The 22,354-nt window shown below is 42.7% G+C and overlaps 1 protein-coding gene across 1 annotated transcript in view; it reads right to left on the reverse strand.

The window, feature by feature from the left end:
- The window catches only part of IL17RD (interleukin 17 receptor D), an 84,029-nt gene that overhangs the window by 10,821 nt on the left and 50,854 nt on the right, over nucleotides 1-22,354 (reverse strand). Inside the window, exons 2-5 of the mRNA XM_006862063.1 lie at nucleotides 19,283-19,340; nucleotides 13,325-13,450; nucleotides 4,889-5,007; nucleotides 4,233-4,353 (exon numbers count right to left, since the gene is read on the reverse strand). Coding sequence (XP_006862125.1) covers nucleotides 4,233-4,353; nucleotides 4,889-5,007; nucleotides 13,325-13,450; nucleotides 19,283-19,340 — 424 coding nt within the window. The remainder of the gene's footprint in view (nucleotides 1-4,232; nucleotides 4,354-4,888; nucleotides 5,008-13,324; nucleotides 13,451-19,282; nucleotides 19,341-22,354) is intronic.

Raw genomic sequence — 22,354 nt, forward strand, 5'->3', positions numbered from 1 at the left:
AGTGGAGCAGATGATATTTCTATATATGTATTTGGATGTGCTACAAATACATCCAGGTATATCGTAGAGCATGGATTCCTCATATGGCGCTGTGGGATAATGCACTAAACGGAAAGATCAACTTGCATCGCAAGGTCAGTGGTTCAAACTCACCAGCCACTCCTTGGAAACCCTCTACAGGGTCATTATGAGTCAGAACTGATTTCATGGCACTAACAGCAATAACCATAGTAGAACATACAAGGGACAAAGTTATACAAAGTTGTAGCTGTTACCAAACACGGCAATCTCTGCAGACATCTAGGTCATCTGGCATAACAGTCCATAAACACCATGTTCTACATCAGACTTTGGTGAGCAGTCACGGGGGTTACTGAATAGCTTCCAAGTGACTGTCTAAGAAACTATTGGTCTCTTCCCATCCAGAGCAAGGAGAAATGAAGACAATCAAAGACCCAAGGAAACAACTAGTTCAAAAGACTAAGGAGTCACATGAACCCCAGCCTCCACTAGCGTGAGACCAGAAGAACTGGTCTCTGATGGGAATCACAATAGTAGGTCCTAGACAGAGTAGCAGAAAAATGCAGAACAAAATTCAAAATCATAAAAAAAAAAAAAGATCAGAATTACTGGTTTGATAGAGACTGGTAGGACCATGGGACCCCTGAAAGTATGACTCTGACACACTCTTCAAACCTAGAGCTGAACCCACACCCACAGGTTACTTTTCCGCCAAACAAACAGCCCTATGAAGTGCATAATAACACTCACGAGGAATGAACGTATTCCTTAGAACAATCAACTGCCTGAGAACAAAGAGGCAGTATTTGCCCTAAACAAAGCTATGAAGGCAGGACAGGGCAGAGAAGATGGGCAAACAGAAACAGGGAACCCAGGGAGGAAACAGGAAGAGTGCTCTAACACTGATGGTATTTCAACTAATGTCATGAAACCAAATGAGTAAAAAATTGTTGAACTGGAAACTAATGCACTCTGTAAACTTTTACTTTGTTGTTGTTGTTGTTAAGTGCCATCGAGTCAATTCCAACCCATAGCGACCCTGTATAGGGTTTCCAAGGAGAAGCTGGTGAGCTTGAACCACCAACCTTGCAGTTCAAACTGCTTTCCAGTCTGACGCATTAGCCCACAGCACGACAACAAAATGTTCACACACACACACACACACGCACAAAAGCATGTGGATTTGTCTGCCTATAACAGTGAAAAAAGTACTTGTGCTTTGAAAAGGCTGTTTTCAAATTAACACACATTGGAGCTACTCCTACCCCCTCCAAAAAAGACAATGCTGGAAGCTCTGTGGGTTAGCTGTTAAGCTGCTAATCACAGGTCAGGGGTTGAAGCCCATCAGCTACTCAGTGACAGAAAGAAAAGGCTTCTATAAAGATTTAAAATTGCAAAAACCCTACGTACAGTTTGGTTTAGAAATGGTGCGCAGTACAGTGCCGCTGCATTTTAAGAACGTTTAAAATGATACAATATAAGAATATTAACGAAGTCTTACTTTATACCAAAGAACTGGAAACTGCAAGGCTGCCCATGTTTAAAATGACTGTGCTTTGTATAGTTTCACAGCTAGTGGCCAAAGGTGGTGTTAAGTGGCACTGAGGCAGTTCCAACTCATGGCAACCCTGTATAAGGTTTCCAAACCATGGCTGGGGAGCTTAAACAGCCGATCTTGTAGTTCAAATGACCTTGCAGTCCAGCACATTAACCCAGAGCGCCACACATCAGGACTCCAAGGGCTAATGGTGGGTGGCGGGGCTGTATGCATGCTGTTGTCACTGGGAGGCTGTGTTCAGCTGTAAACAGAAATGTAGGCTCCAAACCCATTGTGAAGGGGCCTTAGTGGTGCAGTGGCTAAGCACTTGGCTGCTAACTGAAAGGTTAGTGTATCAAATCCACCAGCCACTCCAAGAGAAAAAGACGTGGCTGTTTGCTTCTGTATCATTAACAGCCCTGGAAACTGTATGGGCCAGTTCTATTTTACCTTATAGGTAAAATATCTTCAGGAGTCAGAAACGACTCAATGGAAACAGGTTTTGGAGACTCCACTGTGGTCTGTGTTTAGTAGGCAACAGAGAATCTTGGAGTGCTTTTGGTACTACTGGGGAGTTATTTTAACCATTACTGGATTCTCACTTAAAATTCTTTTTATGTGGCCTAAAAACAGCATCCAGTGCTGAAAACCAGATGTTAAAGTCAGTAGCTTTCAAATAGGACAGAAATGTGGTAAAACAAAATGAAAGAGAACAAACAACTAATAACATTAGTAATCTGCTGCTAACCTAGGGAGACCTTTGGGGAAATGTCTATATACTTCAAGAAAATCAAAGGCTGAATTAAAGCCACTATACAATGAAATGGTGGCAAAATTCTGTATTTCCCAGAACCCCCAGCCTTGCCCCCAGATAGATATACTAATCCCAATAGAAAAAATTAATCTTAAATTATGCCAGCTTTGATTTGGTGAGGTTTTTAAAAACACATTCTCTGAGTCGTCTTCTTATGTGCAAGACACCAAGACATTGTGAAATGCACATGTTATTATTTTTTTTTTGCCAGAAACAATCATATTATTTTTTTAAATTGTGGTAAATGCATACATAACAAAAAACTTCCCATTCCAATGTTTTTCAACATGCAAAATTCAGTGCCATTAATCACGTTTGTCATGTTGTGCAATCATTACCACTCTCTCTTTTTTTTATATCATCTTTACCAGAAGCTCAGTGGGCCCTAAGCAATGACTCCCCCTCCCTCCCATCCCTGGCAATCACTAGCAAACTTTGGCTTCTAAGCATTTGCCTATTCTAGATATTTCATGCAAGTGGAATCCTACAATGCTTGTCCTTTGGTATCTGACTTATTTTACTCAGCATATTTTCAAGGTTCATTAGTGGCATCGCATGTGACAGAACTTAATTTTTCTTTATAATTGAGTAATATACCCCATTGTGGAATCATATTTGAGTGAAGAAAATTAAGACCAGTTGCTAAAAAAGAAATGATGTTGTATGGGCAGTACCACAGTAAGAATTCAGCAAAGGGAAAGACCACTGTAGGCTGGAGACGAGAACAAAAACATCAATGAGGCAAAGAACACAGGCAGACCAAACAAGAGGGATGTTGGAGGGGACTGATGGCTAGCTAGCAGACTCGGGAACAGCAGACAGAAAAGTGTACAAGGAAGACAAAAGGTGGTTGCAGGTTTCAGGGTAACAGCAGCTGTTTGAAGGTAGTTATTCAGGGAGATCAAACATACAGAACAAGGTGGTGGTGCAATGGTTAAGCATTCCACTTCTAGCAAGAAAGTTGATAGTTCAAACCCTCCCAGTGGCTCCATGGGACAAAGACCTGATGATGTACTCCCATAAAAATGACAGCCTAGAAAACCCGATGGGGCAGCTCTACTCTATAATACAGGGTCCCTAATGGTCAAAACTCAACTCAGTGAAATGTAACAACAACATATACAGATCAGATTGGAAATGTGAGCAAGCAACTAGGGCTCCAACATGGTTTAAGTGTGGATTTAAGAACCAGAGTCTTGAGGTTCAATCAAAGCTCCGGACAAGCCCCTTACCACTCTGTGCATGACTCTACCACTGGCAAATGGGGACAGTAAGATCAGATTCTTTGTAGGATTGTTATGGGTGGGAGGAGGAAGAGTAAGTTGAGTGTTTAGAGTATTTAGAACAGGGACTGGGACAGAGTAGATGCTAAATAAAGAAAATGTTCTAACAAGAGGTGGTTTTGGGGAATATTTGGCTATTTTTTCTTAACTTAATCCTGAAAATAGCAGGCAACCATTTAAAGCCCACCATCTTGATAATGGGTACCAGAAGGAATCATTTCATGATCCTACCCTCTTCTACCACAAAATCGACTCACTCCTATTCTTTAAGCAGTTTTTGGATACATGGGCTAACCTAATGGTGGCTAACAGCAGTCACACACACAAAAACAAAAAACAATCACCTTCAGGGCTGTAACAGTACAAGCCAGGAGTATAGTGCCTCTGTAGATAAATAGCACGTTGGCCAAACCTTAATTCTAAAAACTGCTTTTCTGGATACAAGAAACTCCCCACAACAGGCTTGATTTATAAAAGTCTTTCTTTGGTGTGCTCTTGAACAAATCTTCCTAGAAAAACCATTTTAAGTAGGAGAAAAGTTTCCTCCCAGGAAACAGGTAGCGAATGCCATACTCACCTCGGGTTCTGAAGAAGAAAGGGTGATAATTGCTTTCATTTTTAATGGACGGGAAAGGGACAATCTTTACAAAGTAATCAGTTTCAAATTTCATATTCAGGAAAGGTTGAGATTCCATTCCCTAAAAGGGAACAAAAAAATACATGTGACATCAAGGAGAAATTGCCTATCCTCCACCTACACATGAGACCCCTGCCCCACCCCGAGTCACTCAGACACAATGCCAGTGCTGAGGGACAAGCCCAGCGGAGGGAGGATGTCAGGGCTACAGCCTGGACCAGAATGAGGTTGAGATCCTCAACTTAAAATGAAAATGAAGATCAACACTACTGTATCTGTACTTTGGCAAGGAGGCCATGGCTTATTAATATCAACCCGCAAAATGGGTGGGGAGGGAGCCCACTCCTCGGAAGACAAAGACACCTTGTAGGAGGGTCATGTAACTAGAGAAGTATGTTTACCACAGAGAGGTGCTGAAGAGTTTCCTTAGGGGTGTGGAACAGACAGACGGTGTTACTCACGGTTCTCGCCCACCTTGGCAGGCGTTGTGCACCCCTTAACAGCCCCTCCTTATCCAATTTCAGACTTTCAATAGACCATTCAAACCCCAGCACAATGGCATGTCTTCAGGAGCGCACACCCTGAGCGTAGCTTACCGTTCTTTTGAAGCTGCTGTTGAGCTGCTTCGGGTCCTTTAGAATCAGTTGTTGGCACTGCCTTCCCTCTGACTTCAGTTCCTCCAGTATTATCCGAAATCCTTTTAGGAATTCAATGCCTAAGTGGAGCAGAATGCCTTTATTAAAAATGCACCTACTTACTTTCCTTCCTCAAGATTACTCAGTCTTCTCCACCTACACAGCAAGTTAAAGGCATTCTTGCCCTGGCCGGAACGTCTGAGTTTAAAGAAAGGAAAAATGCATACTCTGCATTCCTTTGGGACTCGCCAGGTGATTTTCTGTTCCACCATCACTAATTAATCTCCAATCCAGCTGGCCATTTCACAAATGTCTGTCTCTATGGCATTAGGGTTCAAATATTTGAGACATGAATCACGATGGGTCATAAAGTCTGGTAAAATATGTGATTTCTAGGTCATTAAACAGGATACATTCAGCGAATGATTCCCAATGTTAACGAAAGAATCCCCTAAATCATGTTTCCATTTAATGTTTTACCCCCACATCTGTTGGCATGTTTCACTGAACAACATAGAAAATTTCCATCCAAGTGTGTGTCTGCATGGGAGGGGGTCCCTAGGTTTGAGATTAGTTTAGGAGAATGCCTGTGGTTTACAAAGCAGAGCTAGCTTTAATCGCCTAAAGGGCAGACACCCAAGAACTGCCCAGTGTGTGCTCTTCACACAGCCCTCAGGGGCCCAATCGCCCACAGTGCTGGTGAAAAGCGAAGGCTCAGACTCCTGCCACCGGAGCTTTCCTGCTGCATGTCCGACTACATGCTTTCAAAAGGATTAAGCTCTGATGGTCACAGAGCCAGTGGCGGGCTCTGTATCCCATGGAGACTGGAGTGGTCCAACTGCAGCTGGAGAACCCCAAAGCCGGCCTCAATTGGCGCCATATCGATTTCACATTCTTTCTAAACACTAGACAGGGGAGTCATGTTCAACCCTTCCCTCTGTTCCAAAGCAAAAGTAATTACACAGGATGCAATTAACCAGGTGGGAAAATTACTGATAGCGAAGGCCGGGGAATTCTTTCCAATCCTGTAATCAGCGTATAGGCCCTGATTGCTCTCATGTGTCCCAATTACAAAGTTCGCTGTGGGGTGGCAGCTAGTCGACTCACAGACAGACTCCGACATGATGACAAGATACAAGGCCTTTGACTAGCAGCCATTTAGGAGATCCCAAAGGAACTTATCTCTTGAGATTAAAAAGAAAGGACTTTTGATCAACTCCTCAGTATTTAGGTTGTTGTTGTTGTTACGTGCCATTCAAACCCCCAGCAGAACAGCGTGTGGTTCAAGTTGGTTCCAACACATAGGGACCCTGTATAAGGTTTCCCAAGAGCAGCTGGTAAGCTTAAGGCGCCAACCTTGCAGTTCAAACTGACTTTGCAGTTCAACGCATTAACCCACAACGCCACACCAGGACTCCTCAATATCTATACCAAAATTTAATTTAAACAGTCCCCAGAAACTACTGTTAAACAAAAGCAAGGTAATCAATACTATCTTTAAAACAAACAAAACAGAGTCAATAAGTTGATTCTGACTCAGAGAGACCTTACAAAATACAGTATAGCCGCTATGAGTCGGGACTGACTTGATGGCACTTAACAACAACAATCTTCATGAATGCACACTATCATCTCTTCTTCCTGAAGAGTGGCTGGTGGGTTTGAATTGCCAACCTTTTGGTTAGCAGTCAACTGCTTAACACCGTTGTTGTTGTTAGGTGCCAGCGAGTTGGTTATGACTCATACCTACCCTGTATAGAGTTTCTGACGAGCAGCTGATGGGTTTGAACTTCTAACGTTGTATTTCCCAGTCTAGTGCTGATTCTATAATGCCACACCAGGTGTGCCACTAGGGCTTCTTTAAAAAGACCATATACCTCAACTTCATCAGCAGGGGTGGTAGTCTTGTTTTTAAATGAACAGCCCGAGAAATCACTACATCAAGTCTGCTCGTTGAGGGAGAAGCAGCAAATGTAATTCCTGTATTATAATGGCACATTTATCCCAATATGCACGCCTTACAGTTATGTTGTTGCTGTTGTTGTTAAGTGCTGTGGAGTCAGTTCCAACCCATAGCGACCCTATAGAGGATTTCCAGGGACCAACTCGTGAGCATGAAACCACCAACCTTGCAGTTCAAACTGACTTTGCAGTCTAATGCATTAACCCACAGTGCCACACCAGGACTCCTACAGTTATATAATGATTAGTAATTTTATACAACAGCTTCCCATGAAGAAACCTGTTTGCTCCCTTCCATCATTAAGTCATTAAATCTGCTTAACCATAGGAGAAGGATATTATTAGTCCCATCTTACAGATGTGGAAATGGAAAACTGAGGTGCTGGACATACCTAGAATGGCTGACACCGGCCTGAATCGGGCTCCAGTTTCTCCTAGGCCCCTGCTTCTGCTTTCAGAGCATATGACCCATGACGCTATTCTTGATCAAGATAACTTATGCTACAACACCCTGAGGTGGCCCATTCAGAACCTTGAAGGGCACAGCGGAACCAGCTCCAGAATGTGGCAAACTGTAGCTTATGTTGAGTATCTCAGTCAACAGAAAACCTTAACCAATGTATTGTAAAAGAGGAGATGAATGCCAACCAATCAAATGAACTCCCAGAACTTCCCAGCTCTGTACACATATAAAAGACCTGTCATTCTCTTCATTCATGTCTTCAGAATGACATTTTAACCTTTCACTTTGAGGTTTCCCAATATACAGATCTTTAAATCTGAATAAAACTCTTTATTTTACAGAAATGCCTTCATTTTTAATAAGATTTAACAGACAAAGGTGGGATTCAAACTCAGGAGTGTCTGGCTCAAAGCCAAATGCTTCTCTGCCTCCCAAAGCAATGGGCAGAGCCTGTCTAGTTACCTACAGATCAGCTTTCAAGAAAAGCACAGCCTTTTACCTTGACTCTTCCACCTGTCAGCTACTGTATCACCAGGTTCACGCCTCTGAATTTCATTCTAAGGAGGTACTATGCATTGAAGAGCGTGTGGCACAGTAGCATAAGCACTGGACTGCTAACTAAAAGGTTGGTGGTACAAACACACCAGATGTTCCTTGGAAACCCTATAAAGGATCGCTGTGAGTCAGAACTAATGTGACAGCTCTTAACAACAACAAAATATAGGAGTACTTGTATGGTGCTGTAGGTCAGCAGTTCAAACCTACCAGGTATTACTTCTTGGAAACCCTACACAGGGCCGCTGTGAGTCAGAACCAACTTGACGGCAGTGGCGCTGTAGGATAAACACTCAACTCTCAAGGCTAGTTTGAACCGCAAGGATGATGGTTCAAACTTACCAGCCGCTCCTCGAAAACGCTATACAGGGTCACTATGAATCAGAACACGTCAACTGTTGTTCAGTGCTGTTGAGTGGGCTCCAACTCACAGAGACTCTATGTACAACAGAATGAAATACTGACTAATCCTACATCATCCTCACAGTTGTTGTTAAGTGCCTGAGTAAACTGCTGCTGCCGCTGTAGCAATCCATCTCATTGGGGGTCTTCCCCTTTTTTGCTGACCTGATATTTTACCTAGTATGATGTCCTCTAGGGATTGGTTCCTCTGAAGTATGAGACACAAAGTCTCATCATCCCGGGATTCTAAGGAGCATTTCTGGCTGTTCTTCCAACACGGATTTGTTTGCTCTTCTGGCAGTCTATGGTACTTTCAGGCACACCTCAGTCCTCAAACTAATGTCTTTCCATGTGCACACTTTAAAGAGATTTTGTGCAGATTTGTCTAATTGCAATGCATCATTTGATTTCTTCATTTGCTGCTTCCATGAGTGTTGATAGTGAATCCAAATGATACAAATGAAACAAAATGAAGTCTTTGACTACTTCAATCTTTTCTCCACTTACTATGAGGTTATTATTGGTCCTGTGCGAGGATTTTTGTTTTCTTTACACTGAAGGCTGTGGTCTTTGATCTTCATTAGTAACTGGTTTAAGTCTACCCTTCACTTTCAGCAAGCAAGGGTGTATCATCTGCATACATTATCATAGTTTGTTAACGAGTCTTCCTCCCATCCTGATTACACACTCTTCTTCATATAATCCAGCATCTTGGATTATTTGTTCAGCATCCAGATTAAGTAAGTATGGTGAAAGAATACAGCCCTGGTGCACACCTCTGCTAATTTTAAACCTTGTTTAAAATTCATTAACCCTTTGATCTGTTCGAATGTTTGCCTATCGGTCTTGTACAGGTTCCTCATGAGCACAATAGTGTTCTGGAACACCCATCCTTTGCAATGTTATCCATAGTTTGTCATAATCCACACAGTTGAAAGTCTTTGCACTGTCAATAAAGTACAGGTAAACATCTTTCCAGTACTCTCTACTTTCAGTCAAGATCCATAGGACATCAGCAATGATGTCCCTAGTAACATGTCCTCTTCCAAACAGCTTGAGGTTTTGGCAGCTCCCTGTCGATGTACTGTTGCAGTTGTTTTTTAATTGTCTTCAACAAAATGTTACTTACTTGCTTGTTATATTAATGATATAATTTGATGATTTCTGCATTCTATTGGGGCACTTCCCTTTGAAATGGGCACAAACATGGATCTCTTCCAATCAGTTGGCCAAGTGGCTGCCTTCCAATTTTCTTGGCATAGACGAGTGAGTGCCTCCTGTGCTGCATCAGTTTGTTGAAGGATTTCAATTTGTATTCTGTCAATTCCTGGAGCCTTGGGTTTTTTGTGGGCTTTTTTGCCAATACCTCAGTGCAGCTTGGACTTCTTCCTTAAGTAGCAGTGGTTCTTGATCATATGCTACTTCTTGAAATAGTTGAACACTGACCATTTCTTTTTGGTACAGTGACTGTGTATTCTTTCCATCTTCTTTTGATGCTTTCTGCATTATTCGGTATTTTGTCCATGGAGTCCTTCGATATGGCAATTCAAGACCTCAATATTTTCTTCAGTTCTTTCAGCTTCAGAAGTGCAGAATGTGTGCTTTCCCTTTTAGTGTTCTAACGCCAGGTCTTTACACATTTCAATAGAATCCTGGAGCTGCCCTTCTAGATTTTCTCTCTTACTTCTTCGTTTCTTCCATTAGTATCTCAATGCTGGACAATAAGTTTCAACGTCTCTTCTAATATCCACTTTAGTCTTTTCTTTCTTTCCTGTTTTTTAAATGACCATTTGCTGTCTTCCTATATGATGTTCTTCATGTCATCCCACAGCTCTTCTGGTTTTTGATCATTAGTGTCTAATGCATCAAATCTGTTCTTGAGATGGTTTCTAAATGGGATATGTTCAAGATCATATTTTGGCTCTTGTGGACTGGTTTTAATTTTCTTCAACTTCAACCTGAATTTCCATAATGAACAATTGATGGTCTGTTCTGGTCTGCCCCTTGCCTTGTTTTGGCTGATGATGTTGAGCTTTTCCAATGTCTCTTCCCACAGATGTAGTCAATTTGGTTCTTGTGTATTACATATGGCGAGATACATATGTATAGTCACCTTTTATGGTGTTTAAAAAAGGTATCTGCAATGAAGACGTCATTGGTCTTGCAAAATTCTATCATGTAATCTCCAGCATCATTTCTATCAACAAATCTCCAGCATCATTTCTATCAACAAGGCCATGTTTTCAAACTACTGACCTTTCCTCTTTATTTCCAACCTTTACATTTCAATCACCAGTAATTATCAATACATCTTGATTGCATGTTTTATCAATTTCAGATTGAAGAAGTTGGTAGAATTCTTCAGTTTCATTATCACTGGCTTAGATGGTTTCATGCGATGACATTTAACAACAAAATCCAAGCAAGTTCTCAGGTGACAAATGAGATCCAGTTCTGCCTGTGTCTAATAATTTGTAGGTGAGTCAGAGCAGGTGCCTACACTCCTTAGCTAGCCTTACTTTACGGCAAAATAAGACTCCAAGCCTTTTCAGTGATTTAAAAGCTTCACATGAAGGAAGTGAAAGTGACAGTGATGAAAAATTTTTCAGTAACAGTTGGCTCAACCATTTCAAAGTGAAGGTAACAACATTAAAGCAAGGCTTAGAAACAGCCTCACTCCACTACAAGATGGCAGCATCCTGTTCAAAGATTGCAGCTGGCCATGCTGCTTTGAATGTGTGTGGCTCTGTGCAGTCCTGCCAATAATCCAATCTCACACAACAAGCTCCTGAAAGGGCTTCCCTATGCCTCTTCCAAGTCTCCCATTACGGGGCTTCGACCCATAATTTTTCCAGTTCAGGTCAGGTCTGTTCCTGTTTTACTTCGTCAGCCATGACATACATAACTGGCTGGAAGCCCTGCATTAAAGGGCCAGCAAGTTTGTCCATGAATCAGAAGGTGGTAACCATACAGGAATCCTAACCCCTATTACTGTGAGGGTAATCCTGTATGGAAGTAAGATTTTCTTTGCGGTGTTAGTGAAGCCATATGAACATAGTGTGTGTCCTAAACCTAATCACTTCTGAATGACATAAAGAATAGAATAGACACAGAGCTAGGCCAGCATACAGAGAGGATAGCAGACGCTATCTAAAGACAACATAGGCAGATGAAGCTATAAGCCCAGGAACTCTGAGGACCACCAACAGCTACTGAAATATGAAGGAGACAAAGGTCCTCCCCCTGGAGCCACACTCTGAATTTGGCTGCTAAGGGATAGGCTGGCAGTTGAACCCACCCAGCGGCTCTGAGGAAGAAAGACCTGGCTAATCAGCTCCCATAAAGATGACAGCCTAGAAAATCCTATGGAGGGCTTCTGCTCTGTCGCTTGGGGTTACTATGAGTCGAAATTGACTGGACAGCGTGTAACAATAGCCTCCTAATCTGTGAACAGATTAATTTTCTTTGTTTTATAGCCACCCACTTGTGGTGTGTATATATGTATTTTTATTTATTTTTTTAAAACAGCAGTACTGGGAAACTTATGAGAAGAGAGGCCATGCCATTTGTTAGGCCAACTTCGTTAACCATTTAGCCTTTTGTGGAATGACCACTTCCCTTGTGTCCAGAGAGAATGGTTTAATCTTTACATGTTAAGATAATATTATCTTTGGAAAACCCACTGTGTTCTGACCCAGCAGTATGTGTGGGGGAAAGTGAGCTGGGTCAAATTCTCCTGGACCCTCCTCCTCCCCCCACACCACTCAGTCCCCTGCAAGCTGGTTTTTCAGAGGTGATGTCCATTCAGGTTAAGAAATTCAGACTTTTTTTTTACTTCTCCCTTGGCCTGCTTTTAAATAAATATTCTAAGGCTGGGTGATCGTGTGAAAAGGGCAAGCCTGAGCATTGGGTTTCTGATGATGACACTAACGGTCACTGCTCTGAAGAGCTCTCAGGGTACTGGGTACTACTCACTCAGGCTGCCACTGGGGTCTAGGTTTCTAACCACTTACCAAGAGCCCCTGGAGACCAAAGAATGGTGATGGCCACTTGGTCGTGGCAAGCATAAGACACAGCTATCATTCCCATTTTACAGACGGGGTAACTGAAGCTCAGAGAGATCAGCTCCATTTTATAAATGGGTAAACAGGGGCTCAGAGAGGCTTAAGTGCCTCTTGAAACAGGAGAGTGTGAGTTCTAACAGAGCCCCTCTGAACCTAGACCCTTCTCATGCTCCAGCTAGACTGACCAATCCTATCCCCTCCTTCCTCCCATCCATTCAATAAAGGGCAGATTCAATCTCAACTTAATCTACACAGATGATGTGAGTTTGCTTTGACCTATTTCTTTGGAGGCCTGGTGTGGTGCTACAGAATAAGCACTGGGCTACTAAGCACAATGTTAGTGGTTCAAACCCACCAGCTGCTCCTCAGAAACCCTATACAGGGTCACTATAAGTTGGAATGAGGCTGAAAGGCACTGACCAACAACAACTTTTTTGCTTTGATACTGTTTGCTTATGATCCACACAGTAAAACTTACAATTGTTGCCAACATTATAATAGGCTGATTTCATGGTTTCACAGGAAAATTGGGATTTTCCTGAAAGATCACAAAACGTGCCAGTGCTGAGTCTGTACTTTGGTGTAGCCACAGAGACCACTATTGCTGGATGTCAAAGCCATTGCACCCTTGGATAACCACAGGCCACTACCAGCCCCCTCCCCACATTACCCAGAGGCCAAGGCCCCAGTACCATGTGTCATGGACATACCATCATTTTATCACACCCAAGTCTCTCTCAATAATAGCCAGGAAACAAAGGAAAAGCCATGGGGCATCAGCATTTAGCTGTGTCTGTTTTGTGCCCAGCAAGTTACCAAGTGTGTCTGCCCAACCCAGGCTACACTCACACAAAGACCTGCCTAGACCCTGGAGGCTTTCGCATTTAAAGCCCTCGCACTGGGTACTACTCACCCAGGCTGCCACTGGGGTCTAGGTTTCTAACCACTTACCAAGAGCCCCTGGAGACCAAAGAATGGTGATGGCCACTTGGTCGTGGCAAGCATATTGACTGATGGTGATGTTCTGGGCGTCAGCAATCACGTGCTTCCCCATTGGGTTCAAGTAAGTGGTGCAGTCTAGAGGGGTGGGAGGATGAGAAAAGTGATGTGTTAAATATATATGTTCATATCCCAAGTTCATATCTTCAAATTACACAATGATGTCTGGAAGTGGCCCAATGCATTCTGCTGAAAGAGGGATGTTTCAAAAACCAAAATAGGATATCAAAGATGCACTGTTTGGAAAACTAATAAGGATACTTCAGTGGGATTGTTATCACACATATGACCCCCAACCTCGGGTTAAATTCGGGAACACTTTTAAGAGGATCATACAGAGTCTGAAATTCACGTGTGTATCTGGTAATAATGTTTTTCTTCTTCTTGTTGTTGTTGTTACATTTTGCCTAAGCCATTAATTATTTCATCTGACTCAGCAGTTTTCAGCAAGACAGTGACTTGTGTCCTCCTCCCCCAAGCTAAGTACCTTCAACGTGAACTAGCATTAAAGCAAAACAAAACAAAAAACAAAGCAACTTTGGTTCTGAAACTTCATGTTATCATTAAACATATCCACAGTACCCACTAAGTCTAAGAAGCCCCATACTGATTAGAAACAAAACACACCTGATTCTTTGATTTTGTCTGAGTACATTACTCACTGCCACCTGTCAAAGTCACCACAGCTACGGGAGCAGCTGTGCCACCTGGTATTGCTATACACACCTTCAAAGTCTGCACAATCTTACAAAGCTGCCAGACACTTGCAGCTGGAATCGGGCTTCAGAGAATAGCCACTTGGGCAGGAAGAAGAACTATCAACCATCATAAGCTGCTTCATCTCTGCTTCCTTCTCAATGATTAAATGTGAATGCTGTCTTTAGTATCTCCTGTGAAGGGTCTTCAGTTTCATCAAATGCCCAGACCCGCCCGCTAGCCCTCGGAAGGGAAAAGCATTCAAGGATATTTCCTAGGAAGCTCAAACAGTCTACTACACTTAGTCTTCCTCTCAATACACAGTACTGCACATTTTCCATTTCAATGACAATACATTCAGTGAAGATATTTGAAAGCCACAAAAGAACAAAGGAAAACGTGTTAAAGTCATTCATAACCTCTCATCATGCAAAGGGTAACTGCTATCAACATTCTAGTGGATACCCTTCCAAGACTTTTAAAGTGCATACAATATTCCTCCTTTTTCATTGATTAAAAAATAATAATAATAAATCGTTGTTGCTGTTGTTGAGAATATACACAGCAAAGCAAACACCAATTCAACAGTTTCTGAATGTACAATTCGGTGGCATGGAATACAATCTCTGAGCTGTGCAGCCATCCTCACCCTTCTTTTCCAAATCATTCCTCGCTGTTAAACAAAAACTCACTGCCTCCAAAGGCTCCCTTAGGTCAGAAAGGAGATCAGGTGGTGTAAATGGTTTGCATTTGTCTTCTGACCTAAAGGGTAGTGGTTCTAAATCTTCCCAGTTCTGTTGTCAATTTGATTCCATATAAATAGTTCTTAAAAGGGCACAATGCTCAAGGCAAACATTTTTGACTACTTAAGCTAAACTATGGTTTGGTTTTAAGAAGACTTCAGGGGATACTTTTAGTTTAAGGTTTAAAGATTATCTCAAGGCAAGAGTTTCAGGGGGTTACCTCCTTTTTAATGTTGTACTAAAGTATAACATACACCCACTCCCATGTGCACCCACCCCTCCCCTCACTTAAAAGCTCCCCTGTCTATCCCGCCTGCTGGCTTGCTTTCTTGCCTAACTAACTACCTTATTTCTTCTGCCACTTCCATCTGCATCCAAAAAAATCTCATATCAGCATTGCTTCTTTTGGAAGGATTTTAATAATAAAACTGAATTCTGCTTATGATGAAAATTCACTCCCAGAGTAATCAAAACATGTGTTCTCTGGTACAGAAGAGAATTTTAAACTAGGGGAAAAAAAATATGGCCTAACCCTCACTTTTCATAAATGAGGGAACTGCAGCTAAGAGAGGGCAGTTAGGTGGCTCAGGACACCACCACGGACTGCTCAGGTTAGGGCCAGCAAACAGCTTCCAACAGCCCACCCAGACCTCTAGGCACTCTGTCACCAGCTCAGTCCTTATGACTAAGAGAAGTTCTTTCTTAATCAGAGGTGTCCAATAGGCAAAAATCTTGGCTGAGACCGGCTTCCCATACAGAAAAAAAAAACAACCAAGATACTTGTTAATTTCAAATAAATAAATAATACAAACTCATTTATTGAAGACTATACTGAGGAAGATGTTGCTACTATTAAGCACTATCAAGTCAGTTCTGACTTACAGTGACCCTATAGAGCAGTCCAGTGCTTATCCTATAGCACATCAGGAATCTGCTGTTGTTGTTACTGCAGTTAAGTATACTTACCAGCACAACAACAATGTGATGGCTGGAACTGCAACTGCCTTAGCAGAACCAGAGCAAATGATTTCAAGGGCCTTATACATCCCTTATACCAGACATTGCCCTCTCCTCTGTACAGGGTTTCCAAAGAGTGGGTGGTGGGTTCGAACTGCCGACCAAGTGGTTACCAGTCCAGTGATTATCTTACAGCATCACACCAAGGCTCCACACTCTATTCCTCAATAAATTATTATTTTAATTGTTTATTTACTTTTGAAATTTACAAGTATGTCAGTATCATGTCTTTCTTGACTATTCTGAAGATGAGGAGTCCTGGTGTGGCGCTGTAGGATAAGGACTGGACTGCGAACCACCAGCCACTCCTCAAAAATCCTATACTCGAAACCGACTGGATGGCACCAAAAACAACAATACTGAGGTCGAAGTCCTGGTAGGGCAGCTCTTCAGAAACCCTATACAGGGTCGCTATGCGTCAGAACTGACTCGATAATACTCAACCACACACTGAGGACAAGAGTCTTGGTGATACAGTGGTTAAAGTGCTCAGTTAATAATCACAAAGTCAGTGGTTCAAACCCACCAGAGAAAAATGTGGTAGTCTGCTTCTGTAAAGATTTACAACACAGGAGAGACTGTCACGGGTCTAGTTTAGTTTTATACTATGGGCTGTTACATAGGATCACTGAGTCAAAACCGACTCACTAGTGCCTAACAACAACATACTGAGGACTGTAATGTAAGGATGGAGTCACTATGGTGCAAACAGTTTGCGTTCATCTACTGACCTAAAGGTTGGAGGTTTGAACCTAGCGGCAACTTGAAAGAAAGGCCAGGCAAGATTATTTCTGTAAGATTACAGCCAAGAAAACTCTATGAAGCAGTTCTACTCAGCAACACACAGGGCTGTCATAAGTCAGAACAGATCCAACAGCAATGGGTTAGAAAATGAAAGAGGCTTTGGCTTTAACCAGGTTCAGGAAAAGATGCCCAAAACAAGAGCAAATCATGATTTTTTACTTTGTTCATTTCTCATGCCAAAATGAGCATTCTCTGGGTTTTTGTAAATACAATTATGCAAATATAAAGTCTACGAATTAGATTGAAACTTACTCAGGCATACCCCCTCAGAGCCTGAAGGAGAAATGTGGAATGCAAAGGAAAAGGAGAGACCTGTGGAATTATTTTGACTTCATAGAAAGACATCACCTTTCTGTACATTAAATGGCAAAGGGACATAAAAATAATCTTGTGTAGTTTAATCATTCTAGTGTAAACTTGGTAATTGGTTCCTAGTTATTTCAAGCAGAACTAGTTACCAGTCAATTGAGCAGGAACTTCCCTGTGGAGGAGAAAAATCTCTTTTTTAATGGAAAACTTTTCATACACAGCCTGGATCCAATTATTAGTTAGGGCTAAAGTTCTGGGTTCTGGTTACAACAACTTTATGCCCAGATGACATTTTGCCAAAATGCAACAGAACTTCAGACGTTTCAGGGGTCAATGTGAACTATGAATTAAATTCCAATTAAATGCTGAAGAAAGTTGTGGCTTTGAGACAGAAATAGGCCAGTGGGCCAAATACTTAGCCCCACGAAGAAAATTCTAAGATTTTTTTCGGCTTTATAGGTATACCTCCTCTTCCACGAAACCTTACATTAAATCAGAGATGCAATTGCTTGTTTACAGCTGACCGGAAAATTCTGAACTCTTGAATGTAATATAAGATCTGCTAGGACCAAGAGCGTGTATTAGAAATTAACTTTCTGATTCAATGAAAGATCCCTTCCACATGTCTTTACTTAGCTGAAACAAGAATCATGGACTTGCAAGTAAATCTATCCTAAGCATCACAGAACTTACACAAGGCAAAAGACATTCACCCATGGCTGATGAGAAGCGTCTGAAGGGCATGTGCAAGTCCTTAGAGCTACACTTAAGATACGGATGCCAGTGTCTACAGGCCAGACTTTGACACGCACATATTTGTACCTCAACACTGTGAGACTGTCTCCAAGGAATTAAAAAACCCTGCTTCCAGTAGGCATCCATTCCACAGGAACACTGATTCGTATCGCCATCCAAGAGATGAACTACACATGTTGTTGTTAAGTACCATCAAGTCAGCGCTGACCACAGCGACCCTGTATAGGGTTTCCAAGGACCAACTGGTAGGTTTGAACCATCAGCCTTCCAGTTAGCAGTTCAGCGCTTACCCTACAGTGCCACACATGTCAAACAAGAGTCAAGTTCCCTCTTGTCAATATTTGTACCTATCAGTTAAGGTTTATATGGCTCACAAAGTCACAGTTCGATGTTATGTACCTTCTTAAAAAATTGAAAGCAGCTGCTTAGAGAGGGTTCTATATACTTAGAAAAAGCTCACCCACACTGCCCTGTATCAAGTAATTCATCCAGAAAACATCACACTTCCTTTAGAGAAGGGGAAAGGTGCTTGTGTATAACTCCAGTTGGAATGATGGCTAATATTAATTGGTGGAAACTCATGGCAACCCCAGGTGGGTGTGTGAAAGTAGAACTGTGCTCCATATCAGCATTGCTTCTTTTGTGGCTGATTTTCCAGAAGTAGATCGCCAGGCCTTTCTTCCAAGGTGCCTCTGGATGAAGCTGAACCTCCAATCTTTAAGCGAGCTGCTAAGCACATTACCAGTCAGGGACTCCTAAGAACAGTGACAGGCATACTGGAGTGCACACCACAGACCAGTCACTGAATGGAGCAGTTACAAGTGTTACTTCATTTGAAACTCACATAATGCCAGGAGGGAGACTTTTTCTTATCTTATATGATGAGAAAATGGAGGCTGAGTGAGAGTTACTTGCTGCAGTATACATGGCAAGTAAGTGGGAAGCGAGGGTTGGGACCCAGGTCTAAAAGATGGCAAACTGGTGACCCCCAGGTCAGGTTGGAATACACATCCACTTGGCCCAATCTAGGTTTGGAAAATGTTTGAAATTACCAACAGTTTAAAAATGTTCACACACAAAAAAGCAAAATTCCTGCTCTTCTTGGAAATTGCAGTATCTGACAGCATACAGGAGAATTAGAAAAGATAATTAAGAGCTTTTCCACAAATGTTTTAGATTACTCCGAGGCTGCAATGGGCTGAAACTGAGAAGCCAATGCTTCCTTAAGACCAGGCATTGGTTCTTCAACTTGCCACAGTCCCCACCATTCCCTAGTGTCCTGCACCTGGGCAGCTTCACTCATCTGTCCCCTTCTGGGCCCTAGGTTCTTCAGGACATGGTCATGTCCTAAGGAAATCAAGTGAGGCCTCCATATACAACTTCTCTGAACTCTACCAATGACACTTGACCAGTTCCAACTCCCAAATACTTAAGTGTTAAGCCACTTGAGACTGCTTTACCAACCTGAGTCGGTTAGGAAAAGTCCTGAACCAGAGGCCCTACTATAGTCCTTGACTAACTGCAATTGGGTTAGCTTTCATATCTGAAAGGGCTCCATTCTTTGGTGGTCAAGCCAGTTACTTACTGTCATATCTGAAGGTGATGTTGTGCAGCCCGCTGTTTCTGCTGGCCGGACCCACTCCCTGTGAGAAAACAAAAGAACATGATGCAGAGTGAAGCTAGTTTGCTTTTCCATCACGAATCCCTAGAGTCAAACCACACATATCATTGCTAAAACCCAGTGCCACGGCAGTCAGAGAGTGATGTCCCGTCCATAGCTCCTTCCATCTGCTCCTTGGCCACCAGCTGCCAGACTCCCTTCTTCCCTAGGGGATCATGAGTGTGCACTTGCCCTAAGACAATGGGCACAGGTTGTTTGGGGGTTAACTAATCATTCACTAACAGTAAAGCTGGGAGGGAGGCCAAGGGCTGCCAGTTGGAGTCCTTCCAGTTGGATCGGCTTTAAGCACTGATTGGTTATAAAATTTGCCTACCAAATGCCCTAGTCAGTCTGAAAGCTCTATTAAGCCACAACAGATAGGCAATTTCTCAAGTCCAAAGAAACAGAGTTCTCATTCCAAGACTGAGAAGGTGTGTGAGAATAAGCTGTTAACGTTTAATGAGAACATTCTTCACTGTTTTTCTACCTATGCTTAGGATCCAGCGGGTGGGTCATAAAAGAAAAAGAAAAAAAAAAAGACTTTAAAAGGTTTAACTCTACCTCTCTTGGAGATATGGCCGCTTGCCATCTGTGCTCTTAATAGCAGGGATAACAACTCCACCAGACTTCCCACTTTAATTACAACATCCACACAGAGCACACTAGATTCCTCCGCCAGCCCCACCAGTTCCTAACCCCCAGTTATTCCGCATGGGAAAGGGCAGCTACAGGTCTACCAACTCCCACTCTGATGCATCTGTTTCTGTAATCATCCATAAGTGTGCTGTTCAACACTATTTTCAGAATTCTCCAAAATATGTTAATTCTGAAATGTTATAATGATGGGAAAATATTCTAACCATGTAGCTAAAGTTTCCACTCAACAAGAAGGGTGTTGGGGGAAATCATATACCGGCAATTGTTCACTGAGACGCAGTGTACAGAACACTCCTGATGGAGCCCGCATCTCAGGCCCTCGCCCACTGCCTCCCTAAGCCGTCCACGCTACTTTTCCTAAGACCAGGCACGTCCACTGAAACTGGACCCCAGCTCATATGTGCAAGGGGCCTCAGGAAAGTGCAGCTGTGCAAGAAAGAGAGAAGCACATACATACAGTGCTCTTAACAAAAATGGGGGAATAAGCAGTAACACGAAACCTACATCAACATGGCATACCAGACCACAATCTACTGGGGCTCCCTCCTACCTAGTTCACCTCCCTTCGGTAGATTTCCTCCATCCATCTATTCTTCCTTCCACACACAAGATTCCACAATTCCTCACTTTGGAAAGTGTTATCACCTTATTATGATTCTAATGGCTTCCTGAACTCTTTAGGGACAAAGTCACAGTTTTTGCAACCATTTGGCTAAGACCAGAGAACAGTACCAGGGAAGAGGCCAAGAAGGAGACAGTCCATCCAATCCCTGCAAAGCCCTATGGCGATACCTAAGACCTGAGCTCAAGACCCCCAAACTATACCCCTCCTGCCGTACAAATCCCCAGGACACCAGCTGGAGAAAGGAATTCCCTTCGTACAGTCTCTAGTATGGACCAGGACACTATTCTAGGTGCAGTGGGCAGTGAACAAAATTGCCCCTGCCCTGGGGCATACAGACAAACCTCAAACCACACCCTGGTTCCCCAAGGACTCCTATTCAGATGGAAAAATAAGTTAAACATGACTGAGGTGAAAGTGCCAGCCATAAACAAGCATCTAATGTATCCTGAGCAAGGTTAAATGAAGGGCACGGATGACAGTACCAGGATCTTACAAGAATAACTGAGCTAGAGTGGAAAGGAAAAGGCAGGACTGTAGGAGGAGAGTAAACAAAATGAAATCTAGAGGCCAATGCTGGCGTTAATCATTCCATCCAATCATTGGTGACCAAGGGGAAGCTCCTTCACTCCAGTGCGTCTTTATAATAAGAAAATGTACTCAACTGTGTGTTGGGGCAGGCCTGAGAAGGACCACACAAAACCATGTAGAAGACGCACATTTGGCAAATGAAATTCCTTCTGTTTAATATTGCACATTCTGAGGTGCCTAGGGATTCTGGTCACCAGTGTGACCTTACTTATGGGATTTTATCAGGTTTTCTTTGCTCCTGTATTTCTCTTGCAACATGGCTTGAACAGGTTTTTGCGGGACACTTGTAATAGGCAATGTATGTATGATGGATAGAAGGTCAAGCCAATGAGGTTGCTGGCCCTTGAGGAGTTAAGACCGTGCACATGAAAACCTGTTGCTGTACAGTACAGTCAGCCCCTGATTCATGGCAACTCCTCATGCACAATGGAATGAAACACTGCCTGGTCTGGCATGCTCCCTGTGATTGGTTGTAGAATGGACTGCTGTAGTCTATAGAGTTTTCATTGGCTTATTTTTTTAAAAGTAGGCCACCAGTCTTGTTTTCTGAGTCTGTCTTAGTCTAGAAACCTGTTCAGCATCGTAGCAACACACAACTTCCAAGAACAGATGGGTGGTGGGTACGCATGAGGGACACTGACTAGGAATCTAAATCAGGAACCTGTTGCTGTTGTTATTGAGAGTTGTCCAGTCAGTTCTAACTCATAGTAACCCTGTACAACAATTGTTGTTGTTGTTTATGAATCTTTGAGCTGGTTCTGACTCATAAAGACCCTATATAGGGTTTTCAAGGAGTGGCTGGTGAGCTTGAACCACCAACCTTGTGGTTCAAACCGACCTTGCAGTCCAGCACATTAACCCATGATGCTACACCAGGACTCCTACAAGAACCTAAATCCCTCCAAATAAGGTCCCTGTGAGATATGTGGAGCCATTCAGAGGGAACCGTGTGAGCTGGCCCCTCGGAGGATGATGAAGCTTGCAAGAAAAATCCCTTCACAACTCAATGAGTACTCCACTTTGATCCAAACGCTGCAGAGCTGGACCACCAGCAATAGACCAGACACAAGCTTGATCTCAAGCATTGGCTGACAAGATGAACTCCTCATATGCAAATCGGCCCTCAT

The sequence above is a fragment of the Chrysochloris asiatica genome, unplaced genomic scaffold (assembly GCF_000296735.1).
Source record: "Chrysochloris asiatica unplaced genomic scaffold, ChrAsi1.0 scaffold00046, whole genome shotgun sequence".
NCBI classification, from domain to species: Eukaryota; Metazoa; Chordata; class Mammalia; order Afrosoricida; family Chrysochloridae; genus Chrysochloris; species Chrysochloris asiatica.